The 22,566-nt window shown below is 42.7% G+C and overlaps 1 protein-coding gene across 5 annotated transcripts; it reads right to left on the reverse strand.

Moving 5' to 3' along the window:
• Window positions 1-5,401: 5,401 nt before the first annotated feature.
• On the reverse strand, window positions 5,402-11,668 carry RAB29 (RAB29, member RAS oncogene family). Of its 5 annotated transcripts, none has more exons than XM_060129685.1 (6): window positions 11,617-11,668; window positions 11,041-11,290; window positions 8,823-8,894; window positions 7,947-8,128; window positions 7,551-7,672; window positions 5,402-7,218 (listed from the first exon to the last, which is right to left on the reverse strand). In XM_060129685.1, the coding sequence occupies exons 2-6, from the start codon at window positions 11,162-11,164 to the stop codon at window positions 7,107-7,109; spliced, it is 612 nt and encodes a 203-aa protein (XP_059985668.1). In that variant the 5' UTR covers window positions 11,165-11,290; window positions 11,617-11,668; the 3' UTR covers window positions 5,402-7,106. The 5 variants fall into 5 exon arrangements, with proteins under 5 accessions (XP_059985668.1, XP_059985685.1, XP_059985676.1 ...); XM_060129702.1 differs by having other exon boundaries at window positions 11,041-11,166; window positions 11,617-11,662; XM_060129693.1 differs by having other exon boundaries at window positions 11,041-11,285; window positions 11,622-11,641.
• Between the last annotated feature and the right edge of the window lie 10,898 nt (window positions 11,669-22,566).

Genomic DNA, 22,566 nt, shown 5'->3' on the forward strand with positions numbered 1-22,566 from the left:
TTTGGACACTGTGAAGCACTCTGGGAGGCAGCATGGATCACACTGTCTTCATTGAAGGAAAAACCCCAAATCCAACAGCTGGTTTGTTCCTCCACTAGAACATAACAATCCCTGAGCCCTGGGAACAGAGTTAACAAACACTGCCCACAGCATACAGATGGAGAAAAGGTGACAGTGATGACAGTCATGTTTGACCACGGTGAATGTCCAAGGCGTTGTCGCTCTTTCTCCACTATCTCCTAACCATTCCTAGGAGAACTGATGTATTTCGACCATGCCCAGTATGGGCATCATTCTACCAACTACTGCCAGCCCCTCTGCTTCTGAGTTCCAGCGAGTATCCTGACTGCCTAACAGATATTTCCACTTGAATACCCACAAGCTCAATTTATCTATGCCAAACAAATTATCTCCCCTACCCACATTCTTTTCCTGACTCTTGTACCTCTGCCAGAAGCACCTTCTTCTTAATCACCTGAGCTCAACCCCTTGGTGCCACTGACTCCACCCCAAGCCCTCACTGTCTTCAGTATAGAGACCTCTTGATTCTTTCTTCATTGCATTTCTCAAATTCACTTTTCACTCGCCATGTCCCTTGTCACCAGTTCGTGCTTAAACTACTGTGACAGCTTCTCTTCTCTTTTTGGAATATGTGGTAGATACAACAGACAATGCTACCTTCCTAAAGCACAGCACTCATGGCATTCCTATACTCAAATTTTCAATACGTCCTTACAGCTCCCATGATAAAGTCTGAACGCTCTTCCCCAGGCCTCATCCCGTGCTTCTAATAAAGTACCCGGCACATGGTACGTGTGCCACTATTGCTTAATTAATGACCTATATAATCTGTCCACAGTCTTTCTAACCTTATTTCCCACTGCTCTACAACATGAGCCCTTTGGTCTACTGGCTACTTCTCAAACCTGTGTAAAAATTCGAAACCCCCTTTCTTCCCAACCTGAAATCCTATCCCACCTCTTTCTCGATTGGTGTCCATCTCCTGTCCTACTTCCCTTTAAGAAACCTTTCTTGCCCTCCTTCTTTGAAGTTCTATGGCATAGATCTCTATATCCCCCACAACTCCTACTGCAATACTGGATACATAAAAGGTATGTAATCAGAAATGATTTAAGTGTAAATACAAATATATGACAAAAAAATCTTTGCATTAAAAACAATGGACTGAACACAAATTTATCAAAATGTAAATAGAGGTTTTGTTTGGGTTTTGGGTCTATAGTGGTTTGGATTTTCCTTCTTTTCTCCATTTTCCTTAATGAGTAGATTTAAATTTTTCATCATAAAAGTATTTGAAAACCTGTATATCCATTTAATAAATTACTCTTTGTTCCCACCTTACTGAATATTCATGTGGGAAAACTTCAAGGATGCCACCATCCAAACATACACACACAAAATGGTAGGCAGTGTATTATAGTAAAGGGAGTTTCTGGAGTCACACTGCTTAAGATTAAAAATCAGTTTGCCAGGGACTTCCCTGGTGGCGCAGTGGTTGAGAGTCCGCCTGCCAATGCAGGGGACACGGGTTCATGCCCTGGTCCGGGAGGATCCCACATGCCATGGAGCAACTAAGCCCGTGCGCCACAGCTACTGAACCTGCGCTCTAGGGCCCACGAGACACAACTACTGAAGCCCGCCCACCCTAGGGCCTGTGTGCCGCAACTACTGAGCCTGTGTGCTGCAACTACTGAAGCCCACGTGCCTAGAGCCCGTGCTCTGCAACGAGAAGCCACCGGAATGAGAAGCCCGCGCACCCCAACGAAGAGTAGCCCCTGCCTGCTCGCCGCAACTAGAGAAAGCCCACACGCAGCAACGAAGACCCAACGCAGCCAAAAATGAACGCATTTATATTAAAAAAAAAAACCAGAAGCAATATTAAAAAAAATCCGTTCGCCACTCCCTAGCTGTCTAACCTTGAGCAGTTTTAATTTTTGTGCCTTAAATGTCTATATATGTAGAATCATAGGGTCATTGTGAAAATAAAAATAATCCATGTCAAGTGCTTAGAAGAATATGTATTTGGCTTACAGAAACACTCAGATGTCAACTACTGGCAACAACAGTCGAAAATAAAATGGCTGTTAAGATCCCTGTACTTGTATATAAAAATTAAAAAACAAGGTTCTACTGTGTAGCACAGGGAGCTATACTCAATATCTTGTAATAAACTACAATGGAAAAGAATAAAAACATTTTAATCCCTGTATTTGCAAACAAGAAAGCTGATGTTCAAAATTAAATAACAGTCACTGCACTTGGGTGACATATCTTAGTAAGCGGAACTTGTCAAACATCTCAGGACATATCGGTGCTGCATGCTATTCAACCTGCACTTAATTTGGCTCCAAATTTAATTACACACGTGTCTATTCAACACACGAACATGGTCTCAAAGTCTATATAACACAAACTAAGAGTTTCAAACCCAAAAGGGGCCAGTTCTGTTTCTCTAAATGTCTGGGCTTATTTTCTAAAATAGGTGTTTCAGGTCAAATTCTTCACAGAAACCTAAATGACAGAATGGAGATGGGGAATTTGAAGATTTGCAGTTATGTCTTGGCTTTATTACGAATTCAACCAGCTGCCTTTCAGTTAGTCAAATTTTGAGATATTTGTTCCCTCAAACATAAAATGAGAACTATCTGCTTTCTTATTTCCGAGATAGTGTAAGAAGCATACACAACTCACAGAGCTGAGGGAAGAGTTTACACCAAGTCAGATATTGGTATCCAGTGCTACTGGGCTGCCCTTCTCATATCATGATAAATCATAAAATGTCTATCTTATCGTTTTCCTTTCCTATCTGCTTTCTCTTCTTTACTCCCATTAATATGTAGTTAGTTCCTAATCAGATGAGTGTGAATCAAATTAAAGTTCAGTGTGAAGAAAAGTTATCAAAACAGCACCATCACATAGTAAAGTACCGTTAAGTGCAAGTAATGGTTAATTTTGTGTGTCAATTGGACTGGGCCATGGGGTGCCCAGATACTTGGTCAAACATTATTCTGGGTGTTTCTGTGAGGGTGTTTTTGGATGAGATTAACACTTAAATTGGTAGATGTAGTAAAGTAGTTTCCTCTCCCTAACGTGGGTGGGCCTCACCTAATCAGTTGAAGGCCCTGTCCTGAGTAAGAGAGAATTCTCCTGCCTGGTGGCCTTTGAACTGGAATATCAGCTCTTCCAGTCTGCCAGACTTGGGACTTTAACTGGGACATCAGCTCCATAAGTTTTAGATTTGCCAGCCTCCATAATCACATGAGCCAAATTCTTGTAATAAATCCCTTTACATACACACACACACACACACACACACACACACACACACACACACATATCTTATTAGTTCTGTTTCCCTGGAGAACCCTAAACAGAGCAATACCAGTATTATACTGAAACCTGCAGATAAAACTGAACAGAATTCAGATTATGCTTGAAAGCCAAAGAGAAGGCAGGGTTTTCTAACAACAACAAAGGTCATATGTAGATATATTCTCAAGTCTCTGGTATTTATGGCTGAATCAAAAATACATGTAAAGTTCTTTCCAATGCACATTTTTTTTTAATCATTGTTTTTGGTTGCGTTGGGTCTTCATTGCTGTGCATGGGCTTTCTCTAGTTGCGGCGAGTGGGGGCTACTCTTCGTTGTGGTGTACGGAATTCTCATTGCGGTGGCTTCTCTTGTTGCAGAGCACAGGCTCTAGGCACACAAGCTTCAGTAGTTGCAGCACACAGGCTCAGTAGTTGCGGCACACAGGCCCTAGGGCATGCGGGCTTCAGTAGTTGTGGCTTGTGGGCTCTAGAGCGCAGGCTCAGTAGTTGTGGCACACGGGCTTAGTTGCTCTGCGGCATGTGGGATCTTCCCAGACCAGGGATTGAACCCGTGTCCCCTTCACTGGCAGGTGGATTCTTAACCACTGTACCACCAGGGAAGTCCCCAATGCACATTGTCTAGTGGCTTCCTATCCATTCCAACTTGGGGGTTATTTGGTTTTAATAAATGAGTCATGTACACAGCTGAGGCCTCTTCCTATACATAGTGAACCAAGCGGGGTGAAGGAGAAAAGGGCACTGAGGTTTATTTCCCTGAGCAATCTAGTCACTAGATTTTACAGAATACCTACCATGGAGATTTTTACATCTTCTAACCATGGCCTTAGATCATGTCAAAAGCAGGCCACTGCCTACAAAAGGACGACAGGCAGGAAGAGCCTCCTGTTAGATGGGACAGTGTCCTGAGGACAGAAGAAAGACCATCTGAAGAAAACAGTTAAATCTGGAGATAAAAGGGAAAAATAAGGAACCCAAATATTCCCTAGCAATAGGAAAGGAAAGTGAGTAACAGCATCTTGGAGCAATTCCGGCTCATTAGCAGTACAAAACAGCAAACCATCACTTATGCTTAGGGGCCTTCCTTGACTTAGGGTTCCTTTCCTGGCTTGTTTGATCACTCAGCTATTCTGTTCAAAGCTGAAATCAGGGCAGTCACAGTCCCACAGCTCTGTTCTCAGCCTTTCCTTGGGTCTCTTAGAACAGTCTGCAGGGAATGCTTATGTTTTCTCTTTGGCCACAGACCTGGTGGATGGTTGAAGGGGTATCTTGTCTCAAATATGGAAATTTCTCTAGGGAAGGGCTACAATGATATCCATGTTCCAAACAATTTTTACCCAAGAGGTAGCATCCAAATGATAGAATCTAATTATTTTTAGTATAATCACATTTCTAACCATGTAAATATTTTCTTCTTCCTTATCTTAATTGCTTTCCCTTTTCTTTATAGATAGGAACATAAGGAGAAATATTTCACTTTCTTCTTTAATTAGTTTCAGGGCCATAACGTTGACCAACTGGGAGAGAAAATCCAGAAGGGCTGGCAGGCCAGCCTCTAGCAATGCTTGAAAAGGCAGGAATATCCTGAGTCAGCAAGTGGGAAAAGAAAGCATATTCAAGTTTTTTAAATGGTCACCATTGCAGTATTTGAGAAGTTACATCAAGTTCTGAATTGGAATGAGGCAATCAGTACTGGTAAATTAACAGATAAACAGAATAACACTTACCTTCTTTTTTTTTTTTTTTTTGCGGTACACGGGCCTCTCACTGTTGTGGCCTCTCCCATTGCGGGGCACAGGCTCTGGACGCGCAGGCTCAGCGGCCACGGCTCACGGGCCCAGCCGCTCTGCGGCGTGTGGGATCTTCCCGGACCAGGGCACGAACCTGTGTCCCCTGCATCGGCAGGCAGACTCTCAACCACTGCGCCACCAGGGAAGCCCTTACCTTCATTTTTAAAGAAGGTATTTAAAAAATAAAGTCTCCATTTCCACAATACTCTATCAGTATAAAATAACAAAGTCACATTGAAGGCCAATAATTACCATCAATACAATACTTATTTCCCATTTATTTGTGCTTTTTCAGGGGTTCAAACCAGTGAATAAAAATCAATTTTATTTTCATAGAGAACTTGTTATTCCACTATTATTTTCAGAATCATTGTAATAAAAACCCTACCTGGAAAGAGTAATACAAAAGAGAACCTGAAGGTCTCAGAAGATTGTGCAAAATTTATAACAACTGGCATTAAAAACAAACAAACCACCGAAGGCTCTGATATTTGGCCTCTGAGCTCTCTTAGGACAGTGCTTTTCAAAGTCTGGTGTGTGTCAAAATCACCTGGAGAATTAATGGAGCCTGCAGAAGCCCAGGGAAGGCCTGGGTCTCTGCATCTTTACCACGTTCTCCAGCAAGGGTTTCCAAACCGGGCTGATCAGAATTGCCTGGGAAACTCTGAAAAACAACAACAACAAATCCCCAAGCTTCATCCCTGGACATTTTGGTTCAGTAGGTTTGAGGTTGGGAAACAGAAATCTTAAAACATTTTATTTTAAAATCGTTAAACTTCCCAGGTGGTTCTCATTAGTCAGATTTGGGAACCACTGACTTAGAACACTTATTTAGGTAAGTGTCTCTCAAAGAGCTCTAAGCCTGAGCTCACTAAGAATATTCATAACGTTGGACAGGTTATAAATCACCATCCTGTGAGAATTTAACAAATTAAACTGTCTAGAAGTGATTTGATACTAAAAACTCCACCCAATTTAGCACTTAAATTACCTAATGATTTTCTGTCTATCTACTCTCCACCCCCAGGCAAAGGTCTACACATAATATTTATTTTCTATGGCTGTTAAGTGCTAGACACCCAAAGTGCTCCTAAGCAAGTTGCCCCATAGGATTTTGTTCTGTTAACCTGACCCTCTTCTTCCATTCAGACTCCCAGAGCTGTGAGGAATAGACCTAGTTCAGGGTACCACGGCCAGCTGATGTCACTTGCAGCATTACGTGGCAAGACATCAACCTGCAAACCCTGTCCCCATCCCACTGGGAGAGAGACACTAGAAAACCTTAAAGTGAGAATTAATTTTTTGGGGAAAGAATCGCTCTAACCAAAGACAGATCATTTAAAAGGTTAACTATTTTTAAAACCAAGACAAAAGAAAGCTAATATGACTTGAGAAGCTTAAAGAAATAGTGACTTTTGGTTTACCTCCAGTAGCCCTAAACCCATAGATATCCAGCCCCATTTCTCCTGTATCTCAGAATCAGGTGTTTAAATTCAAAGTCCAAGACAGAAAGAATCTGAAAGCAATGATCAACAAGGAATTTGGGAAATGACCTTTGATCTCATTTTCCTTGCAATCTGAAGTCCTATCAGATTGAGATATCAACATACATTAAATGGAAAAATATGCTCAAAAGTAGGTGAGAATTATGATCCGTAAAACACAGATGCTGACTTCTAATCCTTCCCACAAAATCCCAGATCACAAATTGAGAGATGAGATGATCTTTTCTGGACAGAAGGCACTGACTGGGCCCCGTGAGCCAGCAGCAAGTGACAGGCAACTTGCAGCAGAGGCAGCAGAAATGCCCATGGGTCCCACGTGTCTTTTCTTAGTGATGATGGCCCTCCTTACTGGACCGTCAGCAGCAGACAGTTCAAATGTACTTAGTAAAACTGCTGGGTGGGCAACCAAAGGGAAGAGAAGGATCTCCTAGAACTGGGAGGGAAAACAAGCCAAACGCTACTAGCAGCAGGCCCAGCTGGAAGAGGGCTTGGTCTGCAGGTTGATGTAGTTCCCTTGGGTGGACAAAGACATATCTTCCCTGGAATTGCTCATCATCTTCTCAATGAGGACTCTAAAAAACAAATAAAAAACAAGCCTGAGAAGCTGGATGGAGAAATGGCAGATATTATCTGTCTTGTCACCAGGTGGCACTCAGTAAAGCCACAAGGTTTAAATGCCCCTTTGTCCCCAATTATCTCAGGAGAGAAGACAGCTCCTGACCTTCAGGAGCTGGCATTCCAGTGGCTCAGTCTGTTCTTGTTTGCTCCTGACCTTCAGGAGCTGGCATTCCAGTGGCTCAGTCTGTTCTTGTTTGCTCAGAAACAAGGAAAGGAGGTCCAAGGGGCTGCAGTGGAAGATGGGTAAATCTGCGTGCCTATCCCTAGAACAGGATGAGCTACTCACCTCATGGCCTCATTAATATTTTTGTTCTCCTTGACTGATGTTTCTGTCCAACCTGTGAAACCATTCTCTTTACTGAACCGGTCAACCTGGTCTCGGCTCACTGCCCAAGGGGACAGATCACACTGGCAAAGAAAATAAATAAAAGGCAACACCATAAACTTCCTGGGAATAGAAACATTGCTCAGATACGTGTGGATTTAAAACAGTTCCACCCATGGCTAGAACAGCAGCATCTGAAATCTACAGCCAACATTCTTCCCAAAGAAAGTCTCAACATCTCTTGAAAGGAGGTAGAGAAGGGCAAGTGGATACCCACAATCAGAGTGCAGTTTAGACACGCTTACTCTCTGCCCACGGATTGAGGCCAGGGGCCATTTTCCAAGATCGACCACATACCTTGTTGGCTAAGAGCAGGCAGGGCACCGGCTCTCCATTAGGCAGTGTGAGCTTGCTGTCCAGGTCCTGTTTCCATCTTTGGCTGTTGCTGAAGGTAGTGGCGTTGGTAACATCAAACATAATAACACAGGCAGATGCATCCCGATAGTAAAGTCGGGTCATAGAGGTGAAGCGCTCCTGCCCTGGGAAGTAAGGAGACGGTTCTTGAGAAGGTGATCCTGAGAGCCAGCCTTGGAACCCTCCCTGACACCCTGCCCTTTCCATCTTCATTGTGGGAAAGAGGGCAGTATGCGTAGTGGGTGAGTCCAGATTCTGCGCCCAGATCACCCAATTCCAAATCCCTGCTCTGTCATTTACTATCTATGTGACTTTAGACAAGTCAAGCTTTCGGTGCTTCAGATTAAGCATCTGTAAAGTGGGGAAACAAGCAGTAGCTTTTTATCATAGGATAGTTGTAAGGATTAATAATGAGTCAGTGAATCTAAAATGCTCAGAAAAGTGCTTGGCACATAATAAATAAGGATTAGCTATTATAATTATTGTCTTCTCTTTTCTTGTTTCTCACCAAGGTCAGCTGAAAACCTAGAAAGAGCACCCCCTCCCCCTGCTGTGGGAGCATCTACCTACGGTCTGGACAGTTCACTACTTTGCCAGACCCTCACCCACACAGACTGCTCTACATTTATTCAGGGCAAAACATCTACAGAAAACATCTACAAAAGCTCTACATCTATTCAGCTTATATGTCCTCAGAGCAGTTCAATCATTCCAGCTTCAGGAAAAAACTTCTGGTCTCCCTGTCCCATTTTTTCTCTGAGAGCTTGTTGGTTAAACCAAAATGTCTTCCTTGTTCTTGTCCAGTCTTATCCATCCTACCTGCGATATCCCACAGCTGGAGGCGCACCATCTCTGAGTCAGACCACTGGAGAACCTTCAGAGCAAAATCCACTGAAAATTTATGTATAATATACTTGAATTAAATTTACCTTAAAAAATCCACAAAGTCATATCAAATATGCAATTACAACCCTAGAGACACACAACTCCAATCCCATTCATTCATTCATTATTTATTTGTTTGGTTACTTTTAAGCCCTCAATGGACTGAGATGAGCCCACACTCATGTATTAAGTGTGGGACAGGTAATTCACATGCATCTCTGAAGGCATCTCCAGTTTTTACTCTCTCATCAAATCAATGTATTTGATCCTACTTGTCTCTAAGGCTGGGGATAGGAGGATGGGAGTAATTATAAAAACAACTCCTAATCTCAGGTTAAACAGTTTCTGGGAGATTTAGGGGGTTTTCTCAGGGAAGGGATGATGGGGTAGAAGAGGGAAATGAGGTAAGTGGGTTGGCTTTTGCATCTTCCACATTTCAGTGTTGGTTTCTAGTCCAACTGTATTATGAGAAAAACACACCCTCAGGGAATTCTACATTCTCCATAAGGCCATAGGAATTATCTTGGGCAGGAATGGGATAAAGTGAAAAGGTCCCAGAGGATTCACCAGCAAGAAGATACTCCATGGATGATGCTTAAGAACAGTGCTGGAATCTACTGCCACATCTGTAGATGCTGAGTCCATGAGTTAAGGCTGCGGGGGAGAGCTTTTGATAAGGACAGCAACAGGATAATTTCTGAGATTTGGAAATACATTTCTCCACGTCTATGACAGAAATAAAAGCTATGGAAAATTAAGAATAAACACTGAACAAAAAATTAGCCAGTCAATTATATTCTCTACTAAAGGAAAACTACAACAATTGCTAAAAATTAGTGGGATACTTTTAAACCAAATCCATGAAATAGGGACGCTCATATTATTGAGCAGTGTGGGGCAGAATGGTCAGGAAACAATCTGTGAAACTTTTGTTTGTTTGAAACTTTAAACCCTTAATTTTGATGAATGCTCTTTTTTTTTTGCGGTACGCGGACCTCTCACTGTTGTGCTCTCCCATTGCGAAGCACAGGCTCCGGACGCGCAGGCCCAGCGGCCATGGCTCACGGGCCCAGCCGCTCCGCGGCATGTGGGATCTTCCCGGACCGGGGCACGAACCCGTGTCCCCTGCATCGGCACGCGGACTCTCAACCACTGCGCCACCAGGGAAGCCCTTGATGAATGTTCTTAAGGAGGGTGTTTTAACTGCAATGTAAATGCATGTTAATTTAAAAAAATTCCAGAATGAACACTAGCACACAATTTCAAAACTTACATTACTGCAATTTTTTTTCCTTAAAAAATGTTCTTTTAATGGAGATAAATAAATGTTTGTTACTTTCCCTCTTCACCAGCTCTTCCCATCTAAACTTCTAATTAGAAGGCATTTTTCTACTTCTGAAAAGACAGTTGAGTCCAAAGGCCAAACTGGAAAGAAAGGAATTAACTCTTTGTCTTCCCTGCCTCCTTCATCTCCCCAGTTTGAGAGAAAAAGGTGTGTGTGTGTGGGAAGATAGGTCAGAAAAGTGGTATATTTTACACTAGGAAGAATTCCTAGTCTTTATTTAAGCAATCGATGGACAAAAAACACACAGCTCTTCAGCCCTGATAAGCATCTGATTGTGTGGCCAAGGGGCCCTCCCATGCAGGTATTTCCATAACAAAGCTAGGCTCCGTGAGGCCAGGTTAAACACCTTTCTGTTCCTTCAACAGCTGTCTGTAACTCCCGTGAGAGGCAGGACAACAGCCCCAACTGGTACCTAACCAGGCGCTCCAGAGGGTCTCAGCTGCTTCTGCTGATCGCAGAGATGTGCCTGTGACCGCTAGGAAGGCTGCAGGAGGAGACTTGAGTTCCCTAGCGAAACGCAGGAATCGCTCATTTTCTCATCCACCCGCCCTCATTTCCCATCGTCACAGTTTTGCTCTCTTTCCAGACAATCAGCTCAGGCTGGGAAAACTTAATTGGGGGAAACCCAAGAGAGGCATGCAAATCAAACACCAGCATGCCTCCTTTCAGGATCCCAGACACCTATTTCCAGGCCCGAGGAAGGACCCAAAGACACCAAATCCCCCGTTCCCCACCCCACTTGAGTCCGCGGCTCAAGTCCCGTGATCCCGGCCTCTCGTCTACCCCGCCCCCGCAGCGACGTCTCACCTCCCACCGTGGACTTGTAGTGTTTGCTGAAGCTGTCCTGGGAATATCGCTGCACCAAGGACGTCTTGCCCACTGCGGCGTCACCCACCACCAGCACTTTGAACAGGTGATCGCGGCTGCCCATGGCTAGCGGGATGGACGCTATACGGCGGCGGGAAGTGGGGGGAGTAACTTATTTTAAACCCTTTGGCTCGCGACCCCGCTCAAACTGAAGTTTGGCATTCCCGCCGAACCGCCCGTTGGGGCTTCTCTGACGAGAAAGCAAAAAAGGAAACTTCGCACTCAACCTATACGCGCTTCCTCCCCGGGCGGCCGCAGCCTGGGTGGGGCGCAGGGCGCAAGCTTCTAGCCCCCTGCTGTTCTCACCTTCTCCCCCTCCCCGCCCGGCTACCGAGAAACTGGATGAGGCACCACGGTGTCTCACCCACCGGGACTTCCCCGGAGTTGCTCCGGCGGGCAAATGAACCCGGGCCAGCTCATTTCACGGTCAGGGAGAAGATGGGAGCCCTCCCCGCACTGCAAAAACCAAATTCTGGGGAAAAAGACGTTCACAACCAGACTCCCCAGACCCCATACCGCACCAGGCGGCGCAGTCCCTCTCGCCTTCCTCCGCGTGCGTCACGTGCAGCGTTGCTTGAGGCACTACATTTCCCATCTTACCTCGCGGTGAAGAGAAGTAGGCGAGTGAGGAGACTCGCCCGCCTGGCCTCCTGGGAAGTGTAGTTAATGCACTATTTTTCTTTTTAAAAAAACTACGCAAAGTTTCAAATCCTTTCAACCGTTTGGAATCTTATTTTAAAATAATTCTGGAATAGAGAAGATCCTTCAGAAGCGATTTGTTCGACATGATTTCACCTGCCTAAATCCGTCCCCAGGTAGATTTCTCACTATCTTTAAAAGTTTTATGGAGCTAAGATTAAAAATTATTCCATAGATGCCATACATTATTGCACTAATAAAAGCTCAAGCCTCATCCCTCATGCTCCAAATCTATTTCCTATTCTTTCAGTTGGATGGACATATCCAGGATCTTGTGAACATGATGAAGCCTAGCTCTTATATTTTTCCCCAAAGACCCAATATCAGTCAAATTCAAGGACAGATTAAAAGGCTGACTCTTAGGAAAACCCATGTCGTTAAATGTTAGTTATTAATATTTAATAACTAGCTACTGCAGTAAAGATAGAAAACAACAGACGGTTCCTCATCCTCACTTCCACAATCTCTAGTCATCACATCATTTGGGCTGGAAGCTAATTGGAGTACACTGGCAGCCCTCCTCCAGTTGTTGCTGTTGCTCATGAATAACGATTAAACTACAGTTTTGCAAATACTTTTAATTTTTTAGCCTGTAACTTTTCTGACCTGCCTGCCCTTTAGGTAGCAGTTAAGGGGACATGAGCTTCACGGCAAAGAAAATAAGTTCCATTTTCTATACTTTTCCCAGGAATAGAAGTAAAAGCAACAGGGCAATGGGAAAACAGCCCTGGTTAGATCTCTTGATAGGCTACCTCTTACGTTCTGTGAGGAGAGAACATCAGCACGGTTCACAATGAATATATTTAGCCCAAAATATTTGTTACCCAGGTAAGGAAGTTCAGGCTAGGCTACTCATCTTTTCCGAATGTCTCAGTTCCCTTTCCAATGGTCTTTTCTCAATTCCCATTGGCTTTAACATAGTTGACAACTCCTTGAAATTTGTTTCTCACGCGGCTTCTGTGACACTTTTTCTTGTTTAGCCTCCTACTTCTGTGATGATCGCCTTTTTCTTTCATGGTTTCCTTCCATCCCATCACTCCCTAAGAATTTCCTAAGGCTTCAGTCTTGGTCCTTAAGCTGATCATTCTTTAAACTTTTTACTTTAGTGAATTGCCTTGGCTTCAAATTTCTCTTTGTCTAAATTTTATTTATATCTTTATCTCCAGTCAGTTCTGTTCAACTGCTATAAAGGTGCCTCCATTTGGCTGTCGTGCCAGAGCCTCCCTCTCACTGCATCACCACAAAAACAGCTATTTCTGTCACTGGCCTCATCATTTCTTCCTTTCACTCAGGCTTCAGACCTGAACATTTTTATTTTATTGTGGTAGGAACACTTAACATGAGATCTACCTCTTAAGTTTTAAAGTATTCAATACAATACAAAAAATACAAAATTTTAAGTGTGCAAGAGAGGTACAGTGTTGTACGGCAGATCTCTAGAATTTATTCATCTTGCTTAACTGAACCTTAAGCCCATTGATTAGTAACTCCCCATTTCCCCCTCCCCCCAGCTCTTAGCAACCACTATTTCTTCCACTCTTTGACTCTATAAATTTGACTATTTTAGATACCGCGTATGAGTGGAATCATGCAGTAGTTGTCTTTCTGTGACTTGGGTATTACACTTAGCATAATGTTTTTAAGGTTCATCTATGTTGTCGCTTATTGTAGAATTTCCTTCTTTGTAATGGCTGAATAATATTCTATTGTATGCATATACTACTTTTTAAACTCATCATTTGATAGACATTTAGGTTGCTTCCTTATCCTGGCTATTGTAAATAGTGCTGCAATGAACATGGAAGTGCCAACATCTCTTTGAGATCCTGATTTCAATTCTCTTGGATAAATTCCCAGAAATAGGATTGTTGGATCATATGATAGTTCTATTTTTAGTTTTTTGAGGAAACTTCATACTGTTTTCCATAGTGGCTGCAACATTTTGCATTCCAACCAACAGTGTACAAGGGTTCCAATTTCTCCACATCCTCGCCAACACTTGTTGTCTTTTTTTTTTTTTTTAATAATAGCCATCCTGATAGGTGTGAAGTGATATCTCATTGTGGTTTTGATTTGTATTTCCCTGATGATTAGTGACATTCAATGTTTTTTCATGTATTTTTTGGCCATTTGTATGTCTTCTTTGGAGAAAAATCTATTCAACTCCTTAGCCAATTTTAAAACTATGTTATTAGGTTTTTGTTTTTGCTTGTAGACCTTGAGCATTTAAAAAAAATTTTATTCGAGTATGGTTGCTTTACAGTGTTGTGTTAGTTTCAGGTGCACAGCAAAGTGAATCAGTTATACATATACACATATCTACTCTTTTTTAGATTCTTTTCCCATATAGGTCATTACAGAGTATTGAGCAGAGTTCCCTGTGCTATACAGTAGGTCCTTATTAGTTATCTATTTTATATATAGTAGTGTGTAGTAGTGAGCATTATTAATATTTCCTCTTACACACATTCCTCTACAGCCCCTCCGTTTTAAAAAGTCAGTCACCACATCCTACTGATCCTTCCTTCAAAGACATTTCTCCCACCCATCCTTTATGCTTTGTATCCAGTGCCACTTTCATGTTCAGGCTTTCATTATTCGCACCTGGATCATCTTCAGAAACCTGTTTATTGATCTCCCTGATTTTAGTGTTTTAAAATCTTCAGTGCATCCTGTACAACCAGCCAGGATGATTTTCCTAAAACATCATTGTTCCTTCATTGTCTACCAATTATCCAAAAATTGTCCAACCTTTCTGAATTGGTGTCCAAAGCCCCACCCTACCTAACAACTCTATCTCACCTGATCTCAAACGGGAATCTTCCCCCTCCAAAGGGTGATGTTCCTTCTGCTCTTTAAAAGCCCAATTTCATTTTTACTTTGTATCTTCACTCAGCGTGCTTCACCTATCAGAATACCCTTCAGGCTTCTTTTCACACACCTAAATCTTACCATACTTTGGGTTCTCAAACTTTAGTGTGCATAAGAATTACTTGGGGATGCTTGTTAAATATGAACATTCTGACTCTGCAGGGCTGTGGTAGAACCCAGGGGAATCTGCCTTTTTGTCAAGTACTGAGGTGATACCCAGACCAGATTCCACTTTGAGAAATGCTGCTTTAAAGCCTGACTTATGCATCAACCGATTTAGGAATATTTCCCTTATGATTGCAGCCCTTATTCATCACCTGGAGCATTTACAATCGGTTTGATCTGTGTTCCTTTAACTGTGTGACCAATTTAAAATTATTTAACTTATATGCAAATAGTACATTGCAAAGTAAACAAGCATTTCAAATACAAAATTTTGGCTTTGGCCCCGGTTGTCTGTAAGAGGAGCTACTTTAAGTTTGCCAAATCAGAAGTGTGAAGAGTGAGGATTTAAGAGGGAAGATTAGCAAGTTCCTGGTATCCCCCCAAGTCACAGAGTTTCTATTAAAGGAGTGACAATTCCTTTGGTGGGGGTAGGGGTATTGTATTTCTTCGATAGTAAGCTTCAGTCTCCCAGATAGACAGTCATAAATAAGAGAGAGGGAAAGCACATTCAGAGTGCCAACAGCAGATTTACATGTACATGTTTGGAACACAGCTTTTTGGAAGCTGGGGAAGTGGTCAGCCTTGCTCTGTTACTATCACACTTCCAATTGGTGCCTGCCTCTCTCCTTTTTACTTCCCACTTTTTTTTTAAAATTTCAAACCCATAGAAATGTTAAAAGAAGAGTATAATGTATATCAGTATGTCCTAAAGCTGGATTTTCAATTACTGACATTTTGCCTCATCTGCTTTGTCTCTTTGTGTATACATATCAAACCTTTTGAAAGTAAGTAGCACACACTTCATCCCTAAATACTTTAGTACATAGGCCCTAATAATTAAATTCTCCTATAAAACCAAAATACTGTATAAGGAAGAACAAATCTGACTCCATATTAGATCTGTTTCTTTTACTTTAACCTTTGTATTCTGTTACTTTTGCTGTAAGTTAAGAATGTTGCCTATCACCTGAAATATACAGGATAGTGCATTCTCAAGGCTCAGACCTTTATTTATTTATTTTTAAAATAAATTTATTTATTTATTTTTGGCTGCATTGGGTCTTCGTTGCTGTGCGCGGGCTTTCTCTAGTTGTGGTGCATGGGCTTCTCATTGCAGTGGCTTCTCTTGTTGCACGGCACGGGCTCTAGGCACATGGGCTTTAGTAGTTGTGGCACGTGGGCTCAATAGTTGTGGCTCGCGGGCTCTAGAGCACACACAGGCTCTGTAGTTGTGGCGCACGGGCTTAGTTGCTCCGCGACATGTGGGATCTTCCCGGACCAGAGCTTGAACCCGTGTCCCCTGCATTGGCAGGCAGATTCTTAATCACTTCTGCCACCAGGGAAGTCCAGGCTCTGACCTTTAAAAGTAAGTATAATACTTTTCCGTTCATATAGAGATAAAAAGTTGCAGAACAGAGAATAACATTTGTCCTGTTGGAGGTTTATAGAAACATGGTGATCTGACCTATGTGGACAGCTGCAAGCACAAAGGATTACATCACCAACATCAAGACATTTCAACAACCAACCACACCACTTTCTCCGTTAGTATAAAAGAAGCCTGAATTCTAACTAGGGTAAGATGGTTCTTTGGAACACTAGTCCATCATCTTCTTGGTCATCTGGCTTTCCAAATATAGTCGCTATTCCGTGCCCCAAGAACTCAACTCTCCATTTATTGGCCTGTTGTGCGGCAAGCAGTAGGAGCTCGGACTTGGTAACAATACCGTTACCCTTATCACACCTAAAAAAATTAACTTTAGCTCAATAATATCATAAAAAATTTACATTTATCTATATCCCTTGAAATATTTTTTTCTCACTTCCCTTCCTCTGATCCAGGATCCAATAAAAGTTCATGCATTGCATTTGGTCATTTTGTTTCTTTAGTCTTTTTTTAATGTAGAACTATGCTGTGTCCAATACAGGAGCCAGTAGCCATATGTGGTTATTTATATTCAAATTAATGGAAATTAAATAAATTTAAAATTGGCTCATCAGTCACACTGGCCACGTTTCAAGTGCTCAGTTGCCACATGTAATAGTGGCCACTATATTGAACAGCTCAGACGTGGACTGTTTTCCTTATCACTGACGGTTCTATTGGAGAGCTTTAATCTACAGTAATCCCTTGCCATTTTTTTTGCTTTTCATAACACTGACTTTCTATTTAAAGAGTTGTATTGTAGAGAGTCTGGGTTGTCAACCCATGTTCTGGGTTGTCTGATTGTTTTCTCAAGATTAGATTCTGGAAAAACGTTTTTGGCAAGAGCCCTACCTAGAGGAGGTGGTGTATAGCTTATTACATCACTAATTTCAGGTTGGTGATGACTACCATATGATTTCAATAAATATTTATTAAAGAAGTGACCCAGCACTAGGAAATCGCCTAAGAACTTGGGAGCTTGACTTCAAATAGAAGAGAAAGAGTTTAGGGAATTCCCTGGTGATCCAGTGGTTAGGACTTGGCACTCTCACTGCTGTGGCCTGTGTTCAGTCCCTGGTTGGGGAACTAAGAGATCCTGCAAGCTGCACTGCGTGGCAAAAAAAAAAAAAGAAGAGAAAGTTTATATAATCTCCATAGCCTCCACCCCTGTGCTAGGAAGAAAGTGGAAAAATGCTTTGTAACATGAAATGGAGACTGAAATGATACAGCAAGTGGCCCAGGAGCACGGATGGGAGGGATGGACCCAGAGAAGGGTCAGGCCATGGGGCTGCAGCTGTCCCTAAGCCCCAAACTCCAGATTCACTTAAGTAATCATAACTTTGTGGTGATTGCTTTGGGCACAGGAAGCAGAAGCACAGGAATGCCTGTGACCCAGCTAAGCATTCAGCCAGAAGTTTCTGCAGCAAGGTACCCTAGGAAACCCTCTGGAGAGAGGCTGGTGGGCTCAAAGGGCAACGTGTCAATCACTCCTCTGCGGACTTGTACCCAAGAGTCTGCAGCTAGCTTTGAGCCTGGAAGTATCCAGGGAAAACATTATAACCTAGTTTTTACTGCTTTTGTTGCCACATTTGCCTTCTTCCATGGATACCCTCCCATCCACCCCAAATAAAACCAGGGAAAGAAGATAGGAAAAGGGGTAGAGGAGAATTTTTGGTTTAAAGAGCTGAGTGTGTGGCCCCAACTGTCAACGTGTCACTGAGAAAGTTGCATCTGTATAATGAAGGCATTCCCTTCTAACACAGATGATTCTAATTTTCTATGACCTTTCAACTCTGTAAGAGGGGAGCAAGCCAGAGACTATTGTACCCATAGGCCACCCTTAGTTACCCACTGACAACCCCCCACCCCTCCACCAAGAACTTGGAAATACTGTGTTAAACTCTAAAATCAACATGTAATGAGAGGTTTCCTAGGCAGAAGACTAGACTGATTGGAGTATGAACATATCTAAAGAAGAAATGTGTTGATCTGAAGGGAAGTTGGTCAGTCTTAGAAGTAAAGAAAGGAGACATTGAGAGGAGAAGAGTGGCTACACATCTCTGGCTTCTGTCTGGCAGACACCTTAGTCTTTTGGGAATATCTGGCTGTCTGTCAGGTGTCCCTATTGTGGAGACTCTGCAGCTGACTAACAAGGCCTGACACCATTATATTTTCAAGTTATAAAACAAACTTCTCTGTGAAGATTCCCAACTCTCTGAGTACCTTCTGATCACCTTTTTCCTGGGTAGTTTTCTTCCAGGGAGGGAATGTGCTGGTCAGGCTTACATGTGTGTCAGGCCCACTGACCATCTTGTCTTATGCACAGGCCTCTGTGAGTTTGTGGGCCTAAGTCAGCCTCCCTGAGATGACTTCTGGATGGGATTGAGTTTTCGGGCCACTGAAGATGAAGCCGGGTCAGGGTCACAGTGCACTTACCCAACAGAGACCTATGAACCTGGCTGGTCTGCCACACTGCACAACTTTGTCCAACTTCAACTGCACCCACGGCACTAATGAGCAGAATCCAGGGTGGGTCCGGGTCTATTCACTTCTCAATTCACTAGTTCCTTCATATCATCCCAAACTCTATATTCTGAGTATTTCTCTTCTCGTTTTAATCAACATTGTATAATAATAATAAGAGCTTCTGTTTATTGAAACTTCTGTGTGCTCAACAGCCCCACAGAGAAGGCATTCCTGTCCCATTCTACAGAAGGAACAACTGGGGATCAAAAGAGCTGAGAAAGCTGGGATTCAAACCTATGTCTACCTCTAAAGCTTGTGCTTGTTATTATATTTAAAATTAAGCTGTGTGAGGAAAGTAGGGTGATGACTTCTCAGAAGAAGAGTATAGCATCCTTAGCATGTTTTCCAAGAGTTGCCTCATTCCAAAAGTGGACATGATGAGTCTTACTTATTGAGCTCAAAAAATAAGAATCTGCCTTGATTGGAGAAGGCAGTGGGCAGTTGTGCCTCACTGGAGGAGTAGGAGAATTCTAGTGATGCCCTGGGGTATCCCAGAGGATTCTGGCCACCATCTTTGACCCTGACACAGGAAAAAGATAACCTGGATGCTAAGCAAAGCAAAAGATAGAGAATGTAGAAGCCTAGGTGGGCACGTGATGTGCTGTTCTGTCCTCCATAGCATGGGAGTCCCAAGGGAGAAGATCAGTGGCTGTGTTCCAGGCTTGGGATTGGGTCCCCTGAGAATACCTCAGGCAATGGTGACATCTCTCCCCTGCACCTTCCTGAACCTGTATCGAAGGCTGGTTTGATTTTTGGCCTGGTAATCTTAGTTAATATTTCATATTTGACTTAGTTACTTTTCCCACAGGTTTCTAACTCCTAAAAACCAGATACATACTTGATTTCTGAGTAATTTGTGAGGTAGTCAACAACTTAGGTAATGTACTTGAAAGTCACACATATGACAGTCTGTGCAGAGTCAAGGATGGATAAACATGTGGGTGTCCCAGGCAGGTCACAATTTGGAGCTCCCTTAAAGCTAGGTTTTCTATCTACTTGCTCAACATTTCTTTGATAGGAGCTAAGAGAAAATAATTTCTGTAATGTTCAACATAAGTAATTTGTTTTAGTATGTTCAAAATAAGGAACTTATACTATGCTCTGAATATGACATAATATTTACTTATTTGGGATTATTTTCATTTAACTTTGTAAAAGAAAACACCAATAACTGGACAATATTAGTCAACCCAACCTAACTAAACATGAATATAGCCATAAAGTCTTTCAAATTATGTTTAGGATTTTTTTTCTCTCTGGCCAACCGGTTCTCACATTCCTGCATTTTGTTTCTGTTTTTTTTTTTTTTTTTTTTTTATGGGAAGAGGGGGTGGGGAGACAAGGGAAGGGGGAGCCTGGGAGAGAGCAGAGAAGCCAGTAATAGAGGGAGAGAGACAAAAATCGAAGCCGAGGGAGGATACGGGTGACAGTTCATTCCTGCTCCTTCCCAAAGGAATTGAGTCTTCACTACATAGATTTTTTAAGTGATATTTGAAAGGTGATGCAATCATCCATTCATTTGGGTTCTGTCTGGCCTTTAAATGTAATATTTCAACTGAGAGTTCCAGCTGGTAGGGGTTTGAGGTGTTTTCACGAGAAGTAACCAAGTCAGACAGTTCCTATGGTCAAAGAGACCCTGTGGAAGGGGAGAAACACTAACATTAACCACCCAGGCTAATTTTATTCCTCAGGCCCAGGGGCACCAGCCTTCTAGGCTGTTCCATTCCTCCTAGCAGGAAGGTACTCTGTTTCTGCTTTTTTTGATTTTTTTGGCCATGCCGCGCAGCTTGCAGGATCTCAGTTCCCCGACCAGGGACTGAACCCGGGCCACAGCAGTGAAAGCCGGGAATCCTAACCAGTAGGGCACCAGGGAACTCCCTGCAATTGGTTTTCTTACTAGCTTTTAAAAAAAATTATTATTATTATTATTTTGTTTGCGGTACGCGGGCCTCTCACTGTTGTGGCCTCTCCCGTTGCGGAGTACAGGCTCCGGACGTGCAGGCTCAGCGGCCATGGCTCACCGGCCCAGCCGCTCTGAGGCATGTGGGTTCTTCCCAGAACGGAGCACGAATCCGCGTCCCCTGCATCGGCAGGCGGACTCTCAACCACTGTGCCACCAGGGAAGCCCTTAAAAATTTTTTTAATCAAGCCATATATTTTCTTGGGAGTCATATTAAAATATTTTATCTTTAGATAATGTAATAACATATAGTGCACTAAACAGCACTATACTGTGATTGTTCAGTTACTGAATTTTAGCTGGAGACAGCGGGATTTCAGGAGACTGTCAGCTGACTGATCTCAGGGTTGGTGGTGTTGCCTGTAATTATGTTGCAAAAATATCATCAGGGATAGGCTGGCTGTCCACTGGAAGATATTGTCTATTTCTGTAGACAATTATCATTTTACAGCAATACAAGGTGTCTCAAGGGCAAAACAGATAACAGGCACCGTATTTTTGACCATTTCAGTACGTTTTAATGTTCTCTACACAGGGACACCTTGGACACCTCTTTCATCTGGCTCCGGGCATGGTGGGAAAGCACTGGGCTGAGAGAATCCTGGGTGTGAATCTATGACCTTGGGCAAGACACTTAACCCCTCTGGGCCACAGTTTCTCGCTTGTAAAAAGGTGATAATATCTTTTTTGCAAAGTTTTGAGAGATAATATTGAAGTTGTAAATGAGGCTATTATTTAGAAGTATATCATAGAGTATAATATACTATATATTAAATATTATACAAATAATAATTAACAAGCAATTATCCTCTTTCCACTAACCCTTAATGGCCTTACTAACATATTACTGCTTTGAAGAGTTAGTCCCAGAGTCCAGGCCCGTTATAAAAGGCTGATTTCTTAAATGTTTTCACTAGAAAAAAAAGGGTAATTATGTGACGTGATAGATGTGTTACTTAACTCAATGGGGGGAATCCTTTCACAAGGTACTCATATATTAAATCACATTATATACTTTAAATATATTACAACTTTGTCAATTATATCTCAAAAAAAAGGGCTGATCACCAAGCTGGGTAATGCTCAGCACTGTGTCATTTATATCATTGTCAAGGATCCTTGGGGGAGCGTGTCCTGCTCGGGAAGTTGTTCCCAGCAGAGGCTTTGGAGTCAGACAGATCTAGGTGGGACTGCACTGTGACTCTGCCCTTCCCTATCTGCCATCTCAGAAAAACTGCTTCGTCACAAACGTGTGCGTGTCTCAGAGGGTTGTGTTATCACCCCCTGCCCTCCAAACCCCAGTCATGCGAACCATTTGTAGTTCCCCAAAGCACCAGGCTCACTTCTCTGCTTAGCTTACTGTTTCCTCTCCAGGATGGTTCTCCTCCTACATGCTGCTCCTATTCTTGTTGGCTTCCTCTAAGACTTCCCTGCCCCTCAAGACTTGGTTAGGTGTCCTTTCCGTCTGCCTGCTCCCCAGCCACCCTCGGTTTACCCCTATGGTCATAGTATTGACATTGCCTAGTCATTGGCCCACCTCCCCCTCACTTCAGAGTTGACTAGTATGTTGGGGTTTAGTGTATGCCAGGCACAGTGTCTAGTTCTTTATGTCAATTATCTTACTGAAGTTGCTTAACGACCCTAGGAAATACGTATTAGTACAGATGAGGAAACTGAAGCTCAGAGAGGGTAAATGGTCTGCTCAAGGTCACACAGATCAATGCAGAAGATCTGGGATCTGAATTCACGCCTGACTCTAAACCCTTTGCAGTCAATTGTAAATTGCTAAGAGTTTACAGGGTTGAGCACAGTGAAAGCA

The sequence above is a fragment of the Lagenorhynchus albirostris genome, chromosome 2 (assembly GCF_949774975.1).
Source record: "Lagenorhynchus albirostris chromosome 2, mLagAlb1.1, whole genome shotgun sequence".
Classification (NCBI taxonomy): domain Eukaryota; kingdom Metazoa; phylum Chordata; class Mammalia; order Artiodactyla; family Delphinidae; genus Lagenorhynchus; species Lagenorhynchus albirostris.